Source organism: Phlebotomus papatasi, chromosome 3 (assembly GCF_024763615.1).
Source record: "Phlebotomus papatasi isolate M1 chromosome 3, Ppap_2.1, whole genome shotgun sequence".
Classification (NCBI taxonomy): domain Eukaryota; kingdom Metazoa; phylum Arthropoda; class Insecta; order Diptera; family Psychodidae; genus Phlebotomus; species Phlebotomus papatasi.
This window is the reverse complement of record NC_077224.1, coordinates 1,073,757-1,097,688: the sequence shown is the minus strand read 5'-3', so window position 1 is coordinate 1,097,688 and position 23,932 is coordinate 1,073,757. Positions and strand designations below refer to the sequence as shown.

At 32.2% G+C, this 23,932-nt stretch overlaps 2 protein-coding genes across 3 annotated transcripts in view; one reads left to right on the top strand and one right to left on the bottom strand.

The window, feature by feature from the left end:
• LOC129806397 (uncharacterized) overlaps positions 1-23,932 on the bottom strand; it is an 86,625-nt gene that overhangs the window by 57,663 nt on the left and 5,030 nt on the right. For both annotated transcript variants that reach the window (XM_055854953.1, XM_055854954.1), the window contains exon 2: positions 4,443-4,554. In XM_055854953.1, the coding sequence (XP_055710928.1) occupies positions 4,443-4,502 (60 nt within the window). In that variant the 5' untranslated portion in view covers positions 4,503-4,554. The remainder of the gene's footprint in view (positions 1-4,442; positions 4,555-23,932) is intronic.
• Positions 20,580-21,693, top strand: LOC129806400 (uncharacterized). Its single transcript, XM_055854956.1, has 3 exons — positions 20,580-20,770; positions 20,869-21,251; positions 21,301-21,693. Exons 1-3 carry the CDS (start codon positions 20,692-20,694, stop codon positions 21,688-21,690), a joined length of 852 nt encoding a protein of 283 aa, XP_055710931.1. The 5' UTR covers positions 20,580-20,691; the 3' UTR covers positions 21,691-21,693.

Sequence of the window (23,932 nt, the reverse complement as noted above, 5' to 3'; positions counted from 1 at the left end):
GAGGGAAACATCTCGTGTCTGAAAAGGGGTTTAAACCACACAGAATGTCATGGGTTTATGGTCAGGAGAACCGGTTCTTCTGGTTAAAAAAAAAAGTAAAGAAGAGTAGTAAGAGAGAGAATATTTATATACACAAGAGGAGCAAAAATAAAAAGATCATGATCTTTGGAGCGATATGAATTCTTCGAGGTTTTGCGCCATCTTCACTCTTGTGTATTGTGGCTTCCCCATATAACTTGATATTATTAGTTGATTTAACGCCAATGTTGGTCTATTTATGCTAAATATGTGTGTTATACACCATCTAATCAGCATCTCGTGACGTCAAAGTGTGCTAAAACATTTAATATTCGCCAATTCCTTTCTCTTCCATCTTCTCAATACAGTCCAGATCTACTCTTCCACACAATGCTTCACATCTTCCGTTCAGACTTCCACATAGAGTACCCACGAGAGATGCGGGAGATTGATTGGTCTGATTGCTGGGCGAGCGATTAATGAGTCTACTCTGGCGATTTGTGTGACGACTAAAGGTGATGACTGATTGAAAATAGTGGCAGGTAATTATAAATGTGACAGAGTTGTTTTTTTTATTGCGCACTGTCTATAAATATGCTAAACAGAAGGAGGGCATGTTACTAAAGAAGAGTACCCACAGACTAGTTGTCTGGGATGTTTCTTCAAATTCCAAAGACAAATAAGGCGTAACAGACATTGATCTTAAGATGAATGCATAAGACCTTTGGGAATGACTGTCCCCTGTCGTGTATAAAATGAGGCAAAATCGTGCACTAAGTTTAGACACAATTGTCGATTAGTCATTCAAATAAGCCGTCAGTTTAATAAGAAATCGACGTATTAACTTTCTAAAAGGGTTCTAGATTTATGATTTAACTCACTATTATGTCTAAATTATTTAGACACGCAATGAGTTAGGGGAGACTGGGGCACATGTAAACATTTTCAATAGATGCGAATTTGAGGTGATTTTCCAAGCACACAGGGATTTTTTGGAAAATCTTTCTTAACTCATGTTTTACCCTTGGGTATAGGCAATACATCGAGGGTAATGCGGATGTTGGAAAACAAATGAGTTTTCCATAAAAACAAAATTTGTGTCACTGTGCATTTTTCTCTTTTCACAAAATACCTGGGGTAGAAGTAAACACTTTCTGGGGAGGATGTAAACACCCTTTTTTCCACCCTTGAAATTAACTTTGCACCACTTTCAATTATTTTAATTACTTAAGAGATATATAAAGACTGTATATTTTTCAAAAAATCACTACACTTCTTACAAAGAATAATTAAAATTGCAAAAAACTAAAGGCATGCAAATCAAATACATTTTTCAATATATTTTCCCCATATTTTGACATCATGTGACTTCTTATTAAACACAACGAAAGATTTCCCACCATGAGATGCAGCTGTCAAACGAATGAAATGATGAAAAAGAAGACAAAATATTTTGCAATTCATTCTACACTCGCGACATCTACAATTACGGGGAAATTGCCTGTTTACATCTACCCCAAATGATGTTTTCTGGCCAATTATTAATTCTTTTAAAATAATGAGAATCTCAATTTCTTTAGTAAATGCATTAATATAATCCTAAAAGATGTAGGAAAGAACTGGTATTACTACATTTCGATTATTTTACACAGTTTTTAATTTCCAGGTGGAAACCCAAATGACCAAAATAATCGAAATATCAACATTTTCAGGAAAAATTATTTTTATTTTTAAAGTATTAGGATTATATTGACCAATTCATCTGTGGACATATATCCCCATCCTATCTATAAATGCTCATGGGTTTTATCCTCTGGAGTCTTAAAATTAATGAAAAATATCAGTGTTTACAACTACCCCTGTTTACTACTATCCCAGTTCCCCCTATATATATTTTTTTTTCTTTTATTAAAAGTGTTACGTTAGGGGAGACCGGGGTAGAATTAGCCACCAAATGAGATTTTTAATTGCGTATAATTCTTACAAAAAATGTTTGTATGAAACTGATAAATATTTCAATGAATAGGAAGGGAAGTATATATTTAGATTAAAGAGTGGTTTCCTCAATATTCCTTCGCAGGCAAACTATAAGATACCACTATCTAATACTATACGTGGCTAATTCTGCCCCGGTCTCCCCTAATACACAAAAAACTAATTTTAATTTCGAAAAGATCATAATAAAATCATAGTATAATATTATTAGTTCAAGAAAAGTTGACTATCAGAGTCAATTTGGGTCCAAGTTGACTCTATTGGAGTCCGTAGAGTAAAAAAATAGCTGTTGACTCTATTGGAGATTAATTCTATCGGGGGTTGACTCTATCGAGGTCCCACTGTATTTCTTTTGAAGATTTGAAGTTCTTTAGCTTCAATAGCCTCAATATGCATAAGGGGAAGTGGGTCACATTTGAAATTGGGTTTTTTTTTCCTATTTTTAAATGCTTATTTCTTAATGTCCTTTTTCACATGAGCCTTACCATGATGTAACTTGTCTTTCCAATTGGTTTATTGAGCTAAATTATATCATTATAAGGTTCAGTTTCATTAAAAAAAAAATAGGAGAAAAAAGCTGAATTTGGCAGCCTTGAAAGCTGCCCCAATTCCTCCTAATGTCATTTCCCACGAATTTTTCGGTTTCAAAAATGTGCATAATCGCGGAACTCCCTGTGCATTGGCTTACGCTACGCATGCACTAAATTCTAATTTCTAAATAATATATGTATATAATTTCTAATTTCTAATAATATTTAGATGGTAAATTTTACAAAAAGACTTTTTAATTTAATATTCGGTTAAAAAATTCTAAAATGTTTGAATAGTCTACAAAAAAAATGTTTATGGATTATTTAAATTTAAACACTAAAAAATTAAAAATACTTGAATCGTGGAAAATAGGAGGGACTGGGGCAAAAAGTCACAAAACGGATATTTTATTTTTTTACAAGCTACCCTAGCGCCCCAGAAATTTCTAATTAGTGCAGTCCTATAGGAAATTTACTGCTCTACAACTTTGTGAAAGTCAATTTCCTTTATTGCGTAAGGAAATACATTTATCGAGCTGTTTTCTAAAAGGTAATTTTGTGACCATTCTCAAAAATGCTGGGGCAAATAGTACCAGGTATGGGATATTATCATATTTTGATTTGCTTTATTATGGGCTTTCGTAAATTTAAAAAAAAAATAGCTAGGTGACATATTTTTATAGAAAATTTATTCCTCTATACCTTTTTAAAATACAGTTTTCTCTATCTGAACGAGAAAAGTGCTTTTCAAGCTATTTTAGAAAAAAAAAACACAAGAGACTGCTAATCGTTTGACCAATGCAAACAACAAGCGGCGAAACATGGTAATGACGTTTCTTTTCGCCGTGAGACATCAGAAATTGCTTCGGTCTTTGTTACTTTTTGCTCCATACCTTTTGTTACTTTTTACCCCAAGTGGCCATTTTTAATAAAAGGATTTCTGGAGAAAAGAATGTTTGTAAAATTCTAAAATAGATAGTGGTTGCGTATTCGAAGAGTCCAAATCATATTTAGGTAATATTTACCATTGCATCAATTTTGGAAAATAAGTAGGTCAAAGATGATATCTTCTGTAAGGAAAACATTTTAAAAGTAGGGCTAAAAATTTCAATATTTTTTTTTATTTTCTGAAATCCTTGTTTGAATTCTAAGAAACTTACGACTTTGAAGAAGGTCTATGGAGGCCATCTATGAAAAAAAAAATTTAAGCCGCTATCTCTTTTATCTTGGAAGATATTGAATTTTCAAATTTTCAATTTGTGACTTTTTGCCCCAGTCTCCCCTACTGTCTAATTTTTTTTTTAATTTTATTTTATTGGTGTAAATGAAAAGAACAACGTTTCCTAGTTAGACAAATCCATTGAGATTTAGAATTCATACGTCACTTGTTTATGGAGTCATCGCAAAAGTTGTCATCTCGCTAAATAGCAATAAATTTTTCATTGAAGTGAGCTCAATGGTAGCAAAGAAGGGGGCCTCAGTATGAGTGTGAAATGAAAGATTCGGTCTGTAATTGAATCCAGCGTGGGTGGATTTGTTGGAAAAATAGCAGCAAGTTATGTTGAATCTCATCTTAAAGTTTTTCATTGAATTTTCTGTCTCTAAAATGCACTTTTTTATAGTTGCTGTTTTTCATTTGCTATTTTTATGGGTAAATACGTTAAACAGTTAGTAATGATTCGTCTCTACCTCGTGCTACTCATGCTACAATTAATGGTTTTAAAATTGGTTCAAATCGTTGGTGGATAGATGAAAGGCCGCTATGAAATAGTTTTAAAAGTCTCCCATATATATATATTTTTCTTATTTTCTTCACTAATTGGATGGATTTATTTTATTGGAAAAATATTGATATGGGTGTTTGGTTTTTAGAGGTTTTTTAATTTTGCATAAACTCACCATTCGACGGAGCAATTCTTCATCTTGAATCAATGCTAAATCCACCAGTTCTGATGCCATTTTTCTCTCGAGGACAAAGTGTCTGTGTCAGCGTCAATAAGGTGTCCTTGTCCTGTGAATAAACACAAAAGTAAATAGTATATAAAATGTGCAATAATTTATTTTGAGAGTCAACAAATGCTGACTCCAACGTTTTTATATTGATGACATCATCTTTTGTACTTTTCACTCAATATGTTGCTACTTGTGCATAAATTGCGTGAAATGCAAGGGAGAGGGTGTATTGCAAAAAAAAAAGAAAAGATATTTTATCTTTTCCCTTTCCAAGAAACAATTTAAAAAAAAAAGACTCTTTCCATACAAGATGTGTACTTGAATATCTCGTAAAGAGATTCACTTCTCAATGACACAGACCCAGTGTTCTTATTGGTTTCAATATTGATTATTTAAGCGACTCATTGGGTGATTTTCAGGCAAACTACCTTCCAAATATGGTTTTGATGCCAAAAATGGATAACTGGGTCTCACTCTTTCGCTCATGAACAATTTATGTAGTGTAGAACTTTTTTTTTCTTCAATCAATAATTGTTTTTTCGACCACACTCGATGGGTTTGACTGGCTCCTTGAATTTTGCAAATTTTTCAAAGATTTGGGTCAGTTTTTTCTTCACCGTGTGGTTTAATCCTCTGGTCAAATTGACGTGATGAAAGATATTGACACGCGCGTGGATGAAATGCCGAATAGTTCTCTAATCTTCCTCTTCACATTAGGTTGATTTTTTTGTTTTCACCTCCACCTTCTATTGTTGCTGGTTTTTGTGCGTATTTTTTTTGTTTATTTCTTTGAGTTGAAGAATGGGAAGCAAAGAAATGTGTCGCCTGCATAGAAAACAAAAGTGTTTTCTGACCAGTTTCTTTGCTCTAACTTTATGGACTAAGCAGCATAATATTGCTAAATTTTTCGATAACTCCAAATTACCATTAGTACGGGATGATTTGAAGCTTCGGAAAATGGAAATTTCGTACCATTGGATTTTTACTGCGTTTCTTAGTGATACATGGCACTTTTCAAGATCACATATAGCCCTATTTACGGTAAGGGCTCATAATTTGGTCCAGTCTGCTTATAATCATCGATGTTCCAAGTTTGAAGTGCCATATTTTCAATACTAATTAACCTTTTTTGTTACTCTCTTTTCAGAAGGGTTGTTTAGGAACTTGTCAAGCTATTTATCGTCTCATTCTTACTAAAATTAGTTTTAATACGTTTAAAAATGAATTGATATGTAGAGGTGAATTTGGCTCTTATTTTGGACAACTTAGTTATTAATTTGGACAACTTGACTATAAATTTGGACAGCTAATCCACCTCAACAGGATGCCCATTGTTCTTCATTTCATGAACCAATCTAACCAAGTCCTCTTCCTGTTCATGTAAGGGAAACGTAGAATGTTACAAGAAGCCCGGAAACTTTCCATATCATTCACTAACCCTTTAAGGACGAGAAGGTCAAAAATCGAGGGTCCGAAAAAATCATGCTTTCTGACTTTTTAGAGCTAAACATAACTTTAGATGACCGTAGGAAGAATTTTGTTTTTGGGTCACCGGTGACCCAATTGTCCTTAAAGGGTTAAAGTGAGTTGACTTCGGAACTCCAAGTACGCTTGGATTAGCGCATTCCTTGACCTTTCCGGAAGCTTTTCAAGACATTTCTCGCTACATCTCTTTCGTAGAGATGATGCTCCTTTGTTTTTCCAGGCATTTGTCCAACCTAGTCATCACAAAAGCTAAAACTTCACGAAATTTCGTGAGACAAACACCTGTCCAAAATAAGGAGTATAACCTCACTGGTAAATGCAGGGGGGTGACATTAGCTCTGAAAAATGCGACTGGTTTTAGTGTAATTTTATCCCTGTTTTCGTACACATTTCACGAGATATCTCCAAAACTATGCAGTTTGCCAATTTAGGGTTTTCGGTTGCCTCTTAGTTATTAAATTGGCTTTTATCTTGTATTAGTATTTTTTGTTAATTCATTTTACAACGACAGAAAACAGCTAATAAACTCAAAAGTTTTTTCGGCTAGCTAGAAACACATGGGAGACATAGGAAATGTCATGCTCCTGGGTAAATGTCTTTAAAAAAAATTCCCATTTTTCACACGAAAAACCTAATTCACAAGGCAAATCTCACTTCAGGTCAAATCAAATCACCACTAACGTATATCAAGACAATTTTCAATGAATATTTAGTAATATCACACAGAAAAAGCGAAGAAACATTGTTAGTACTTCACCACAGCTAAATAAGACTGAAGTAAACACGAAGTTCTGTCATATTTTCTCGTAAGCAATTGCTCACACTGAATTTTCAACAAAGCAATTTTAACTCAAATCATATTCAAAATTTAACGTATTTAGTGTTAAAATCTTCCAAAAAGAACAAATATTTAGATAGAATTCATTATTCATCAAATATTGAAATAAAAATCCATCATTTTAATCAATTTATTTTTAGTGTCCAATTTTATCCTCAACGTGTCCAAAATAAGAAACTGGACAAAATTATGAGCCTACTTTCGCATAATTTACCATTTTACTGGTTCTATTCTCTACCGATTTGAACTGATTCAAAAATCATTCAAAAGATTCTCCAAAATTGTTTTAAAAGTAAATAGAATTGATTTTCGGATAAAAATTAGTTATCGGCTATGACTGAACTGGTTTATGAATTTGTTCGATGCAGGGGAAGGAAGGCTTTCAGGCATCGCCCACACTCTATCTTCGAACACTTTGAAGGCAGAATGTATGCAAAACCTGAAAGTCTTTCCCAAATTGAAAAGTTTCCCAAAAATGTTTGATTGGTTTTATCCGTTTTATCCAAAATTTAAATGTTACTTCAAATTGAATTGGTATTTTATTTTTGGCAGGTTATTTATGAACAGATTACAATTATTGATTGTAGAGCCCTACGTGTAGGGTAAAGTGGTACAAGTTGGACAGTGGTACAAGTTGGACAATGGTGCAATTTGGACAGGGCTTTTTGTCTTGATAAATTTAGTATTTCATTTTTATTTGTATATTTTAATGCTTTAGTTTTATAATTTGGTTTCTTGTGCTTAAAAACAAATTTTGTACTGTATTTCATCAGTTGCTGCTACCTCTGTCGTATCTGCATTTGTTTTGTATCTGCATTTGGTGCAAGCCGCTATACAGACGTCCCCTCTTGCGTGAAATGCTGACACAAAAGAAATGCAGATACGACAGAGGTAGACGCAACCGACGATTTATCAAGAAAAAAGCCATGTCCAACTTGTACCGGCGAATTGTCCAATTTGTAACACTAATTCCAAATTATATCACTTTACCCTACAATGTACAATATGAACGGAAACACACAATAACTTTTTTTATAAAAATGTTTTTGACATTTCAAAGAGTGTGAATGCAATGTAAGATGTAGTCATATCGCTTACTCTCACAGAAATTTTCAGAAACATGTTTACAAAACAAAATTTATCGTGCGTTTTGATTAAACCAGTAAAGATAAAAATATATTAAATTAGGGTAAGTGTATAAAATTCCGGCCAGCATGCAATTCCGGTCACTTTTTCGTTCCTCAAATTTCCATGAATTATTAATTTTTGCATACTCTATAGAGGTTATACATTGCAAAAACATTACAAAAAAATGTCGCTTCCACAAACAATATGAAAAAGACATTGGAAGAATTCCGGAAGGACAAGGAACTATGAAAATGAAGGTGGCCGGAATAGGTCACCAAAGTTATGTCTACATTTTCATTCATTTTAAAATGTATTAAGAATGATTCTAGAGAAAATAAAAACGATAAACTGTCTACAAGGTTCCAAGTAACACTCCTTAACAGTGTTATCACACTTGCACATTAAAATTTTAAAATAATTCACATAAATTGTCGCTGGTGAGTGTCCAAATGTGCAATTTGTGTGTTTGAATCATTTTATATTCAAAATTTGATCTATTTGTTGATAAAAAGGTAGACTTGGCCAGCAAAATTTGATATAAATTGATTTCTAGAATTAATGCGAAAAATTAATGCGATTTTCACTTTAATTTTTTAATGTGAAAAATATTTATGCTTTGGGTAAATTTAAACTTATTTTTGCAGGCCAAATCCACTTCTTTATCAATAAATAGAAAAACCCCAAATATTAAGTGACTCAGAGACACAAATAACATATTTTGACGCTCACAAGCGACAATTAATGTGAATCACATTAAAATTTTAATGTGCAAGTGTGATAATGCCGTAAGAAGAAGTATTAAAAAGAAATTCAATTTGCATTAAAAATATTGCATTTCAAACTTGAGACTTTGGCGCTTGCATGCAACTATGTCGAAATTTGACACATTTATCAAAGCCAGTTTTCATGAAATGAAATAGAACTTACAAGTTCAAGCATTTAGCGAAATGTTTTTCACTTGGTCACCCCTTTCAAACTCAATTCGTCGTGACGGTAGCCAGAGACACATGATATAACCACAAGATGATGCAATTGAAATTTGACTTGAAATGCCAAAATAATAATAACTATTGTTTTTATTCATGACAAACGGCGTAAGAAAAAATGTATCTTCATTGGGTATTTTATGGGCATAGAATAGAAGTTGATCAATTAACAAGGAGAGTTTTGTGCAGTTGTGGGATGAAATTATGCATATTATAAGGTGAATTTGCAACAGATGTTTCGAGTCAAATCATAATTGATAAATAATTTGTCATCCATTATCTGTCCATTTATAGGAAAATAGTCATTAAGAGCATGTACATAGTGTTTTTGTCATTAATTGCTTCTATTGCAAAATGTACGGGCACATTGTCCTTTCTTGCAATATCCCATCCAAGATTGTGTCAGCTGTAGAGATGAAATGGTGATGAAAAAGCACCAACATAAATCAATTGAGAGAGTAAATTCTCAATATGGTTTGTGAATATTAACAGGTTTAAAATGTATAATGTCCTCAAGTGATCTTTTCCACGAACTATATAGTGAATAACAATGATGTTATTACAATGTTGCTATTTCTTAATTTGTCTCACTGTTAAATATTTCAACGGAGTTCACTTGAAATTGAAAGGGTGTTCTTGGGATATGTATCTTTCTTCGTCACCATCGAATTGTATCTTATCGCTTGTTGGTTGAATTTAATTTAAATTTATTAACTCTGTCGGCAGAGTCTGTGTGTCTCCTCTCTCCCTGGGATGTCAGGAAAGTTGTTCAAGAGGATGACCAAAAATTGCAATTTCATGTAATAACGTCAAAGAGTTGAAGGGAAAAGAGAGAGAGATAAACCAAAATGATATGGAAGTAGCAACATTTTACAGTCGAATATGCCATAAATGGATATAATTGTGTATTGACGCGAGAAAATGTCATTGAAGAATTATATTTTAAATGTTGCGTGTGTAAATTAATAGAGTTAGCTACTTTGAGAAATGTGTTTTTTTTTCTTCTAAGACTGAAGCAAAAAAAAAAAAACAAGCAGAAAACTCGAGAATTTTAAGAGAGAGAAAAGTATATTTAAACAAGATAATTACTGCGAAGAGACATTTTCAAATTGGAAAATCCTCTTTTAGTTCAATAAACTCTCAATAGTTAAATATTTAATTGGTCGATTGGTCAACAAAACAAGCATTTTTTTTTCTCATAATTTTCTTTGAAATACGCGTGTGGCCGAAAAACCAAATGCCCATTTATGTCTCAGAGTCTGATGTCAGAGTTTAAGAGAGAAAAAAAGTTCTATTTAGACTCACAATACAAATATGTAAGTCTCAGAGTTCTCAAAGAAATGCACCTACATTTTGTCACGATCGCAATATTATTGCAGTCTGTGTTCTTTAGAACAATGGTGTGGCAAAGCTTTTCAACTTTGCGGAATACTACTCTGAATAAAATGTTTTGTCAAATTAGCAAGACAAGTTTGTAAAAAGGATTTTCTTTAATACAGAATATGAAAAAGTTTTGTCAAATCGGTGGCCAACTGGATCTTGTTAAAAGTTTGTCAAAAGGGTGGTTTTCTATATAAAATGCAAGGAAAAGTTTTGTCAAAAAATAACATCCTTTTGACAAAATTTCAACAAAATCCGTTTGTTCGTTTAACAAGACATTTTTTTCAGAGTAGAATTCATGTACGTCATGATTTAAATACTAATATCCCAAAGTAGCTTTGCAATTTTCTTCTTTTAAATTATAAAAATAAATTAGCAGTCTAGCAATGGTATTTTTCTTAATTTGTTTGTTATTAATACATGTTTTAAGTCTACAGATTCGATACAATTTACGAATCGTTTGTATTTAGTTTAATTCTGTTAGGAATTTCAAGACCTTTCCGATGAACTCAAAATTACCTGAATCGGTTGAGAAATATGTTCTCTAGAGCGGTTTAAAGTTCGACCTTGAAAATCTGTTAAAAATAATAAATGACAGACATTGTCGACTTATGGACTGTGGTCTCACGAAGGCTCTAAGGCCACCTTCAGACCTGAGACTAATGCCAGTTCCTCACTAAGATGGCTTTGTTGGTGACTGAGGATGAGCCAGAAAGTTTTTCAAACCTAAATTGAGACTTAGGGTGCTATTCTGCCATCTTTATAATTTTGTAACTGAGCAAGATCCAAGAAATTTGGTATTCTCACAGAAAAAATATAAAGTTCTAAAATATTAGTACTCTCTAAATATTTTAGACCTTGTTATAAAGTCTCCAACAAAATTTTCAAATTACAATATTCTACATCCAAGAATTTTCCAATTCATCCAAAAATTCTTTGACAGTTCCATACATTTTCTTGTACGAACCAAGAAAAGTCCTTTTAAATTTTGTAAAGTGAAAGTTTTATCAAGGTTGAATTGAATATAATTACATTTAAAGATATTTTAATGCTTTTTTCGTGAAAAATAACAAACCACTATGCTGCACGACAAGTCTCCAAATTTTTTATATCTTGTTTGATTTTTGCTATAAAATTTCATGGCGGCAGAATTGCTCAACCTTGGATTGACTCTAACAAGAACTCCAAATTCCGCAAAATCTTACAAAATTATAAAGATGGCAGAATAGCAGCTTTAGTTCTTATGCCCTAGACACACTTACGACTTAAGCCGAGAGACGACTTAGTGGAAAATGACGGAAATGTAGTTTTACCATTATTTCTAATATAATTACACTAAGCCGTCTCTCGGCTAATCCTCAGGTCTGTCAAGGCCCTTAGATTCTGACAACGGGCTGTCAAATGGCATTTTCCGAAAACACAAACAAAGTGCTTTGTCAAACGTTTATGCACAAAATTCTTTCTCTGTCGAATATGGCGGAGAAATTTCATTTTGTGTTTTTTTGTTATCTCAGTTTCTGGTTCAAAACATCATAAAACTCTACTTGAATAAATGTATAATTGTTTTTTTCATCTCTGTAATGACTGATTTTATGTTTCACTGTGTCACTGGAAGGGTGTATGTATAATCATCGATAAGTCACTAACAAAGCATTAAACCTTCGCTTCAACGAGGACTTAGGGCCTTTACACACCTGAGGATTAGCCGAGAGACGGCTTAGCGTAATTTTATTAGAAATAAAGGGCAAACTACATTTCCATCATTTTCCACTAAGCCGTCTCTCGGCTTAAGTCGTAAGTGTGTCTAGGGCATTAGGTAAGTCTCCAATCTTTTTGGTTAAGTCACAGCTTGATCTTTTCTTACTGACTTAAGCGCTAAGTCTCAGCCATAATACGGTCTTCAGACCTAAGGCATAGCCATATGGCTTGTTTGCTATAATTCCTTAACAATCAAGATTTTTTGAAAAAAAAATAACTTAGGATTGGACTATTATGGCCTCTACACATTGGGAGCAATTTTTGTCAAAAATTGCTTTTTTGAAGGAAATTCCCTGCAGCGTTGTAGGGGGAAACGTCAAATTTCTGTCAAAAACGCAATTTTTGACGAAAATTGCTCCCAATGTGTAGACACCTTTAAAGACAAATGCCCCACTACCTTCTGAGAAAGCAATAAAATTGGTTACTATATAGGATTTTTAGACCTTCGGGAATTGGGCTAAACTTCTAGTCTGTAGACCGCTTTAGTCTCTAGTCTGAAGCCCGTATAATTCACTAGAGACTACTACGGATCAAGCGGAGAGACAGCTCAGTGGCAAACCGATAGAAATGTAGTATAATCATTATTTTGATTATGATTAAGTTAGGCCGTCTCTCGGATTAATTCGTAAGTGTGTCCAGTAGGGGAATTCTGTAATTTTCGTGGCATTGTCACGCGTAAGTTCGAAACCTGACAATGCCAATCGATCTTTTTTTGTCATATCATATGAGTTCGAAAATGCAATTCATTGAGTTTTTAATGAAATCCCTTTACTTGATGATTTTATGAAATTACCCTACGTCTTGGTTGGTTTGTTTAACCAAATTCATTGTCATTTGAATTGCCAGAAATATGAAATATGTGACTTCTGACAATGCCACGTGAGCTGAAGTGGCAATGCCACGGCTACAGAATCGCATTTTCGAAAAAGCTCTCTTAAGATTCGAACCCAATTTGTCATATGGCATTGCCAGAGCGTTACAAAATTCCCATCCAGAACATAAGTCGCTATCTCTCATCGCTTGGCCTCTAGCTCTGATGAGAACACTGTGCGACACGTTGTGGGTGTCTTTGACGAGAGTGCCAAAACTTGTTAGAGGGTCATTTAAGGACCTTAAATCTGCAATCCGTTTGTCCGGGTCACCTCTAGATTTTTTTGAAAAAGCATATTTAGTTTTTTGATGTGTTATAAAATTCAAAAATTCATATCTCCGGTTCTAATTATCCGGTGGTAGTCACATAAAGCTAAACTGACGCGTAATTTCATCCTCTATAACTCTTGTGAACATATCAAGCATCTACGATGAAAATGAAGTATATTTTTTAAAGATTTTTTGAAAAAGGGCACCTAAAATGGTGCATTTTTCTGTGTTTTTTCCATCTTCTAGTAATTTTCCCACTTTAATAGAGCATTTTATATGTCAAATAACTATGCCTAAAAGTTAGAGAATTTAATATTCTTTCATATCTTTTTGGTTTAAATTTTCTATCCTAATTCGTTTATTCACAATAATTTATTGAAAATAAAGTGCATTATTATAAAAATAAAATCTCTTATTATATATAATTATATTGGTATCTTTGTCTAACCTACTGAAGAGCATTCTCTTTTGCACTCTCACTTACACATTTCATATCAAAAGAGGCGAAATGAAAAAAAGAGACGTATATAGAAATAGAGAGAGAAGAATAGCTGTTATGAGTGCCAAAAAACTATTCTTCTCTCTTTATTTCTATATACGTCTCTTTTTTTCATTTCTCCTCTTTTGATATGAAATGTGTAAGTGAGAGTGCAAAAGAGAATGCTCTTCAGTAGGTTAGACAAAGATACCAAATAATTATATATAATAAGAGATTTTATTTTTATAATAATGCACTTTATTTTCAATAAATTATTGTGAATAAACGAATTAGGATAGAAAATTTAAACCAAAAAGATATGAAAGAATATTAAATTCTCTAACTTTTAGGCATAGTTATTTGACATATAAAATGCTCTATTAAAGTGGGACAATTACTAGAAGATGGAAAAAACACAGAAAAATGCACCATTTTAGGTGCCCTTTTTCAAAAAATCTTTAAAAAATATACTTCATTTTCATCGTAGATGCTTGATATGTTCACAAGAGTTATAGAGGATGAAATTACGCGTCAGATTAGCTTTATGTGACTATCACCGGATAATTAGAACCGGAGATATGAATTTTTGAATTTTATAAAACATCAAAAAACTAAATATGCTTTTTCAAAAAAATCTAGAGGTGACCCGGACAAACGGATTGCAGATTTAAGGTCCTTAAATGACCCTCTAACAAGTTTTGGCACTCTCGTCAAAGACACCCACAAAAAGGTAAATTTTGTCGCACCGTGGAACCACTCGGACTGACGGGCAATCAGTATGACGCAACCTTTAAGACATCGTTTTATTGAATGACCAAATTCTAGGAATTGTATATATTGCTCTCTCCGTGAAGTTCGTGCAATTATAGAAAAGAGATGTTGCAGAAAAAAAGATAAACAGTCATCAACTCCATAATTGGTGTACTTTACTTTGCATTTTCAATAGTGCTTCATCTGCATCATTTCAATAATGATAATTTATGGATGTCACTTTGGATGAATCGTATTTTCTGACAAAAAAATGCGTAGGTTTAACACTTTGTACTTAATACTGTTTCTATTAGTGTTTAATAGTCGCTTTTTTTTTCAATTCTCCCACAGATCTGTAAATTAATGTTTTATGAATTTTTTTTTCGGTGAAAAATTTGCATATTCATTTCATATATATATTTTTTCAATTTTCTCTCTTTCTCATCTCTCGTACATGGATATCCATCAAATGTAGATGACCATATCCGATTGGGTGATCGTGTGTGGAAACAATTAAATGGAACTTGCTGAATATCTTTTTGACTTTGACTCAATGAATGGGGAATATTGTTAGTAAATTTGCATCTTTTTCACATGTCAAATGCGCCTCCCGATTTATGAGGCAGATGGTTTCATAAAGAAAACTTCAATTTGTCGATTTATGTGATTAGTTTGTAATGGACAATTCGACAAATGACAATTTTTGCTTAAAGATTAATGCTCATTGCAAATTTCTCAATAAATCTCTATTTGATTAAATTAATGGTTGTATTGCAAATAATAATTCTTCAGCTCGAGAATAGATAAATTTTTGATTTAGACAACTTAAAAATGTAATTGTAACAATTTTGATCAAACTATCATGAAAAAATCTTTATATTTCCATTTTTATAGGGGAAAGTACACTCCTTTCGAGCGTTCATGCCTTCGAAAAATGTTTATTTTGTTTTATTTTTCCTAAGAGATTTTAATATTTTTATTATTATTATTATTATTATTATTACTATGTATTCACAATAATAAGGACATCCCTTTTACAATTGTGAAAAAAATAAAAGCAAAAAAAAGAAGAGGAGAAAAAAAAAACATTAGAGAAAAAAATTACATAAATTACACAAAAATAAAATTATCTTTAATTAACTATTATTTAATAGAAATGTGTAAGTCACTTAGGAAAAATAAGAGAAAATTTATATTATTCTAAGGCATGGACGTTCAAAGGGGAGAGTACTTTCTCCTATAGTTTCTCGACGTTGAGATATTTTAAACCCCCACCAAATTCTTCATAATAATTTTTGAATAATTTAAATACATAATTAAATTAATGGATGTGTTTTTTTGGTCAGAGAATAATAGAGTATATTTAGTAAAAAATGAAATTCGATCAATACTCAACTACCTGAGATTATCTACAATCTCTTTTTCATAAAATAAATAAATAAAAGCAATAAAATTATTACGTCAATTTTAAAAATTCAAAATAAAGAGTTTCTATTTTCCTTCAATTATCAAATTAGGCTAATAACGTTAAATTATATTAATTTTTATTCAGGCTTTAACTTACGCTTATCTAGTCAGACAGGATTTTATTTTATAGAAAGTGTTTATTATTTACAAAAATTTCACAGCTAGAAAAAGATATTTTTGGGTATTAATTCAGGACACTCTCTTAGTTTGCTAATTTTTTTTAGTTTTAAAGTTTTTTGAAGATCAAATTATTTTATTAGATTCTTAATTTTAACGCTTTGTGCGATTTTTTTTTTCATTTTTGAATATGTTTTAGAGGTTTACCTAGGCGGACATTTCGTCCTTCACTGAGAGAAATCCGAAAAAGTTAAAATAATATTCCGGAAATGTTTATTTTGCCCTGGAGTATTAATCCGAAATCGGTGTAAATATTATGCTTTTTAGGTGTATTAGGAGTCCTAATACACCTAAACTTACCCTTTTTCATGTTAATTTCACCCTTAAAAAGGTGTAAAATTAACATTAATAAATGTTGATATATTTTTACACCTAAAAAATGTCAAAGTTATGAAGAAAAAAAGTTAATCGCACCCCCCATTTTTCTCAGTGTTACTCGAAAATACCGTTGAGTCATTCTTAATAAGTATTTCACAATCGAATAGGGTCATATTTGGGCTCGTTACAAAGGTCTTGGAATTTCCGGTAAGTCTTAACCGCTCCCAATCGGTTATGAACCGAATAAGTAACATTCTGTCCGAAAGTCAATTCAATTAGGTACTCTTTAACTATTTTGGGTGATATTTTGAGTGATTTATGAAATGATTCAAATCCGTAAAGGATGGTAAAGAACCGGTAAATGTATGGTGCTAAAGCATTTTTTTAGGTATAGCATTTAAGCTACGAGTTCGAGCATTTCATAAAGCCTGGGACATTTTATCATACCTTTTTTGTACAGTTCTTATGCCATGCACAGAATAACTTTCGTTTTGAAATTTCTCTTACTGAGAAGTTAAAGAAGCATTTTTTCGCACATAGCGTGCGAAGTTAAGTTCTTACGTAAAACAGATTCGAAAAGTTATAAAATTATTAGTTTGTGATGTCTTGAATCTCTGTCTTGACGTCTTGAATTTTTTTTTATTTTTGTGTTTAACTTGTACTTTGTGAACTTGGTGGACTTAGATGGCTTATAAAACCTGCGAAAGAGTTTTTCAACCGTTTTGCTCTGCAGGTTGGTCACCAATGCTAAGACGGCGGTGGACGCTAACTGTTTCTTCAATTGCTTAAATCGTTTCTGTGATTTCCAGGGTTTTAGTCTCGATATCACGCATTGTTATTGAAAACAAATAAAAAAATTAAATAATTATAAAGTAATTAACAATTTTTTTGGGTTTTCGAAATCTGTTCAATGTAATAAGTTAAGGTTTTTGCATTGTCCATAAGTATAGACTCAACCCTAGGGTGGAATCACCATTTCTCGCCAGTGCCCCACTTTTCGCCACTTATATTTAAATAGTTATTTTTCGCGATTTGTGAAATAAATGAGCCGCAAAGTTCTTTGTATTTTTTCTGCTACTACGTATAGAGTCGAAAAATAATTATTATTCGTTTTGGATTTACGATTTTGAGCATTTTTAGATTAATATTTTTAGTAAGTGCATAGAATCCAATATTTCTTACCAAATATACTAAGTGTCATCAAATTTTCATTAAGCAAAAAATACCTTTTTGGATAAATAATTTGTCCATTGAATATTTAATTACGCTTGTGGAATACATAAAATTTGTATTTAGTTAATTAATATTTCATTTTATATTATTTTTATATAAAAATGCGGCATGGCGAAAAGTGGTAATATTTTGGAATGATTTTACCACCTGTCGCCATCTCATTTCAATAGGCGACGCTAACTTCACTTCGCAGATTGTCAATTGTCAAATCTGCATTGTTTACTTTCTGCAATAGACCTATAATTTGATTTCTCGAATAAGTGAAGAAAAATCGTTTAAAGTGAGTAAAAATAAGGTGATCATGAGGAAAAAGAAATGCTGAATGTATTCTTTTTATAACATTGCCTAAAATAATCGAGTTTGGACCTTTTCAAGTGGGTGGTGAGAAGTGGTTACAAAACTGTCGAAAAGTGGTGAAAAGTGGCGACGAAGTGGTTATTTTTGCATTGTTAATAAAAATTAGATTTTTAAGTAGTCCAGCGTTAAATTCTAAGACTATTGTTTTAACGAATCAAAAGCCAATACATCTGAGTACTTTTATGTCAAATTTGAGTTATCTTCTAATAAGAGTTCAAAAGTTATAATAAAATTAATTCGTCTTTTTCCGAAACATGGCGATAAGTGGTTACTCCACCCTATCCTCTAAATATCACAAATATCAAGATGGAAGATGTAATATCAAGCTTTCTTAAAATAAAAGAACAACTCAGCAAAAAAATTGACGGAAGTCAAAGAATTAACAATCTCAAATTGCTCATATAAAATGATGCTTTATTAGATAATGTTATCATAACTGCATTAGATGATTTTCACGAATTTATTGCGTGATATACATGTGTATGTTCCCAATTATTATTTACGATCATCCTCATTATGTAGGTTCCCAATAAAAAAAATTAGAAACAGACATTTAGTGCCACAAAATTTATTAGCAAAAATTATTTAATGAGACGCGTAAAGTGTAGAAATGGAGTCACAGCTAAAAAATTTATTATGATGGTCAATAATATCAATTTTGCAGAAAAGAAATAAAAAAAAAGATATTTCTCTCAATCACGTTATGGCGATTAAGGCACGTTTTAAATCTTTTAAAATGTTTTCACAGTGCTTTATATTTTGGTACGATATTTGCTTAGTCAGTTGACCGTAATGGAGTGAGAAATGTATAATTGCAAAAGTATGAGGAAATTCAATAGTACCAGTGTTTTGAGTAGCAATGACATTGATTGTGGCTATTTGAGATGCCCATGGTTGGATGTTGGTAAAGAACTTGGTGAATTAGCGTTGGTGGAATAAATGGTGCGATCGAATTAAGATGGTGTCCAATTTGCTGAGGATTAAATGATATGGGAGAACTTAAGTGGAGTGGGTGCATAATTTGATGTTGGGGGAATCATGATCACAAGTGTTACAATTAAGTGATATTTCGAATTGAAATGGGGCGGGTTTTGATGTTAATTAAATAGCAATATGTTTTCCATTTATGTTCACTCTTTAATATAGACAGATATGCTTAGGCCGATATCTTACTTTACGTTTATGCTCGTAATTAAATTGCAATGTAAACCCATTTGAGATTGCTATCTAATGACATTTTGTCAGTTTTATCTTCTTCTGTAAATTATAAATTAACATCAAACATGCAGACTTTTTTTTTATTTGGTCTTCTTTCTAAGTGAGAAGAAAAAAGATCATAAATGAATTTATTATCGGTGTTTTTCTTATTTTTTTTTCTTCATGACTTTTTAAATGTTTGGGGAATGATTCTGGCGTGGTGGAAGTGAATGAGTTGGTAAAGAAAATTACTGGGGCATGCAATAAGGCAAATATGCACAAGATTAAATTACCAACAGTAAAACTGTTCTTTTGTTGTTAGTGGAGACTTTTCAAAGAAAAATCCTCTCTGAAAGAGAAATAGAGATTTATGGAGAAAGAAATGGTCTGATGCGGATCCTTTTATTTGATAACATTCCAAGGGGAAAATTTGTATCTTAAAAAACAATAAATTCCATTAAAAAAAAATTACTGTCTCCGTCCAAATGTTGTCTTCTTCTTTTAGAGAGAAAGGCAAGAAAATATGCGTGTGAGAATAAATCATAAAATTCCCATAAGTATTTTATTCTTGGCAAAAGAACAATTCTGGAAGAATTGTCTTCTTATATATATACTTGAAAAAAAAACAAATTATACAACTATTTTTTCGTGGGAAAAAAGTCATTTTAAATAAATTGTTCTTTTTGGCGAGAATACGTAGAAAGAGGGAAAAGAGAGAAAATTGTATCAATATATTAGTATAGTTGATGTTTTGCAAACTGATATTTTTTTCTCAATTAAACTAGATAATTTCGAAGCAGAACTAAAGTAGCTGAAGCTACCGTGTGGGTGAAGCTAAATGAAGTTTTTGCCTTATTTCGCGCTATAGCCATAGAATACGCATAACTCTATTTAAATAAGTTTACCCGGGGATGCAATAAAACTTTGACTTGATGTTATTAAATTTTTCTCCAAACAGTTAATTATTTTGTACATACAAAGAAATTTTATTACAATTTGTTGCAAAATTACTAGAGTTCTTTTTTTTAATATTACAAAATTAGAAAGTATGCCACACTCTTCCTGCATAAATAGTGCAAAAAATAATACTTTTTATACTGTTGCAATCCTAAGTTTTGTGATCTAATATTACTTTTTTTATCCAAACGTTCAAATTTGCTTTTAATTGCGACAAAACTTACGAATATTTCTACTCTGAAAAAAATAGTTGGCAAAAATTTGCATTTGGATGCAAAAATTGATTGATTTTAGAGGTCAACTTTGCATTGATCGACAAATTTGCAATTGTTTGCAAATATTTTCAATTTGGGTGTATTTTTGCAAAATATTGCCATCCTTGTGCAAATTTTTGCAAATTTTTGCCTACAATTGAATTGTATAGCAACGCCCTCTAAAGTCCGTTTTGAAGTCAGTATGTGATTTTCCATGATCTCGTTGTGTATCATCTGCATATTAATTCGATAAAAGTTTATATTTGGGGTTTCCTTTGTGTTAAAAAAGTATATGGAAGAGAGAGAAAGGAGTGAACTTCAAGCACTTTGCTTGGAGTTTGGTGTTCCCGAGCTGTTTCAAGAATTTGTAGGTAAGATGAAGTTTTTTCTTCAATTATAACCTCACTTTGCGGATGAGTTCTCTAAAATTTTCTGGGCTCAAAATACATATTTCTTTTCTATTCTGCAGAAAAGCACGTCACTGTGGCTCGGTTGAAGGAAGCTGATGAAAAAGACATCGAAGTCCTTCTTCCTTCTCATGGTAGCCGGATAACTTTTAAGCGAAAGTGGAGAGAGTGGAAAGACATTGTGGGTTCCTCAACACCAAGCGCTGCAAAAACCGCCCCACGAAAAACGTGGTTCTCTTTTCATTTAGATGATATTGTGCAATATCCAGAATGGGATAGGGTACAAAAGTACTATTCTCATAATGGATGTCTTGATGATAGACACAGGGATATCCTGATTTCCATTATAATTCAGTATGGAAACGATCACAACATTTTGCTTTCCTGCAAAATAATGAAGACTATTTCCGAAGAAATTGAAGAGCACTTCCCTACTGAAGAAAAAGTAAGATTTCAAAATTATTTTAGGTTGATATTCATTAATGTATTTTTAGGGGCATTATTTCCAGCCAAAAAATAATATGAGAAAATCTTACGGTGGACGATTGTATAACAAATACGCTAACGTGAAGCGTGCTCAGAAGAGGATGAAGCGTACTCATGATGATGATCACAGCGCAGAAGTTGTAGAGGGTTCAAACTCAGCAGAAAACAACCAAGATCTTCCAAACATGAAAGAATGGTTGAAGACAATGGTATCTGAAGAAATGTCTGTGAATGTCAGGGAGATTTGGAAACTAACTTTTTCCCTCCGGAAAGAAGATTTATTCAACGGAACAACCGACGATATCTTGCAGAAATGGCCTCTGTATGGCCATGAGAATGGAAAATCTTTAGTAATATTAAGAGTTTTCATTTTTTTTCTTCAAATTAATTTATTTTAATTTTTATATAGATTGCTGAGGATTTTAATGAATTATTTCCTGGAGTGGAATCTCTTGAGAACAAATGGGAAATGTTTTTCGAGAAAATTGGTCCCATTTTAAAGCAATTCATTAAAGACCACGCTTCAAAGAATAATTTGCAAGAAATTCTTGATTATGGTGCAGATGAAGGTAAGTAAAATTTGGGAGTGGAATTAATAAAATTTTGGAAATGCTAAGATTTATTTATTTTTTTCTTTATAGATACCAAGCAGAGAACCTTTCTTTTGTTGCTGCACGCGGTTTTGAAGCCCAATGTTGTGTTTCAAAAAAAAGCGCGAATGAAAATTAAAAGATCAAAGTCAACTATCGCGGATTCTCAAATGGCCATGCTAATAGATCTCGTTGATGGCACTGAGAACCCAGAAAATTACATGAAGATGCGACAAAAGGAGTTGGATGACACTAACAGAAAGTTTCACCCAATAATTTTCCATCAGCAATCATCGTATCGTGTCTATTGCATCAAGAATGTAAGTTTTGAAGTTGCAACGCTTTTGGAAGCTGTGGATCTCACGTTTAAGGCGTATCATGTTTTACATAACGGTCAATACGCGTTGGAATGTGAAAATGTATGGTATTTCATACGTATTTTCTTCTATAATTTTGAAGTTGAGACAGATAGTGACAAATTTTCTGGACGTATCAATGATTTCCTTCGAGTAGTAAAAGATAACATCAAAATAAATTAAAATGTTGTGTTCTAAATGTAAAAACCCCCTTCCATTTGGGGATGTTGAAAGCTATGTCCAACATTTAAGACATTTTCATGGACAGAAAGTATTAATTTGTGGTCAGGACAACTGTACACAAAGATTCCAATCCATCTGGTCTTTTAAAAAACATATAAAAATTCATTGTAAGAGCACTCTAGACGAATCTGAAGAACAAGGATTAATAACACAAAATAATGAAGGCATCGAAATGAGTTTGGATAATCTTAATACCGAACCCTTATTAAATATTGACGAGTTGTCAACTGAATTCAAGAACAAAATGACAGTGAAATTGTTAACATTGCATTCTAAAAGTAATTTTTCTCGTGAAGATGTAATATTTGTAAAAGAAATGATAACAGATACAACTAAATTTTGTGGAAGTTTACTGTCTCAACAGTTTAAAAATGATATACCTTTACCAAAAATGTTTGATTTTAAGACTGTACTTAATATGTTAGACCAGCCATTCCTAGGGCAAGACACAGAACACGAATTTATTGAACATTTGAAAAATCTCAATGTGTATCAAGATATTGAAGAATTTTCTATCAATGAAGAAGACGTAGCTCATATACTGCCACTTAAATTTATATTGAAAAAGTTCCTAGAGTTGCCGAATGTTTTGCAAAGTATTTATGATCACTTGATAAAATCAATGAATACTACAAGTCATATCGTCAATTTCACGAATGCTAAGACTTATGTGACAAACTATTCACCAGATAAAATTGTTCTTCCTTTCATTATCTACAGTGATGATTTTGAAATTAATAATCCATGTGGTCCTCATGCTACCACCCACTCTATAAAAGGAGTTTACATGAAGTTCATAAATTTGCCAGAATCAATCAGCTCAAAATTGGATTACATATTCCCTGTAATGTTTGGCCTTCAGAAATCAGTAAACAAAAACATAAATTCCTTTTTCAAGCCTCTAGTTGATCTTATAAATTCCTTGTACTCTGAAGGTTTGGATATTTCAATTAACAGGGACACTACAAGAGTGTATTTTTCATTAGCTCTGATTGTTGGTGATAATTCAGAGCTTAATAAAATGCTCCGCTTCGTTTCATCCTTTGTAAGTAATTACTATTGTCGCTTTTGTAAGCGAAAAAAGTGCGATATGCAACATGATACAATTGAGCATGAGGACTATTTGCGTAATAGAAATAATTATGATCAAGATCTCACAACCGCTGATCCCAAAGAAACAGGCATCATTGAATCCAGTGTATTTAATTCTGTGCATGGTTTTCATGTCACAGAAAATTTTAGTGCAGATATTATGCACGATTTATTTGAAGGGGTCGTGCATTATGTTTTATCAAAAGCACTTTATCAATTTATTTTCGTAGCTAAGTTTTTCAATCTTCGTACACTTAACTTAAGGAAAAAAATGTTCACGTATTCGAAAAAAGACTCCAAGTCAACAACATTAATAACACAAGCTCATTTGACAAAAAATAAATTTCGTATGACAGCCG

Excerpts from the sequence above, each read along its gene's own strand:
- LOC129806400 (XM_055854956.1), top strand. The coding sequence starts at position 20,692 with ATGGAAGAGAGAGAAAGGAGTGAACTTCAAGCACTTTGCTTGGAGTTT. Across the intron at positions 20,771-20,868 it reads GCTGTTTCAAGAATTTGTAG|AAAAGCACGTCACTGTGGCT; the intron begins GTAAGATGAAGT and ends TCTATTCTGCAG. Across the intron at positions 21,252-21,300 it reads ACTTCCCTACTGAAGAAAAA|GGGCATTATTTCCAGCCAAA; the intron begins GTAAGATTTCAA and ends ATGTATTTTTAG.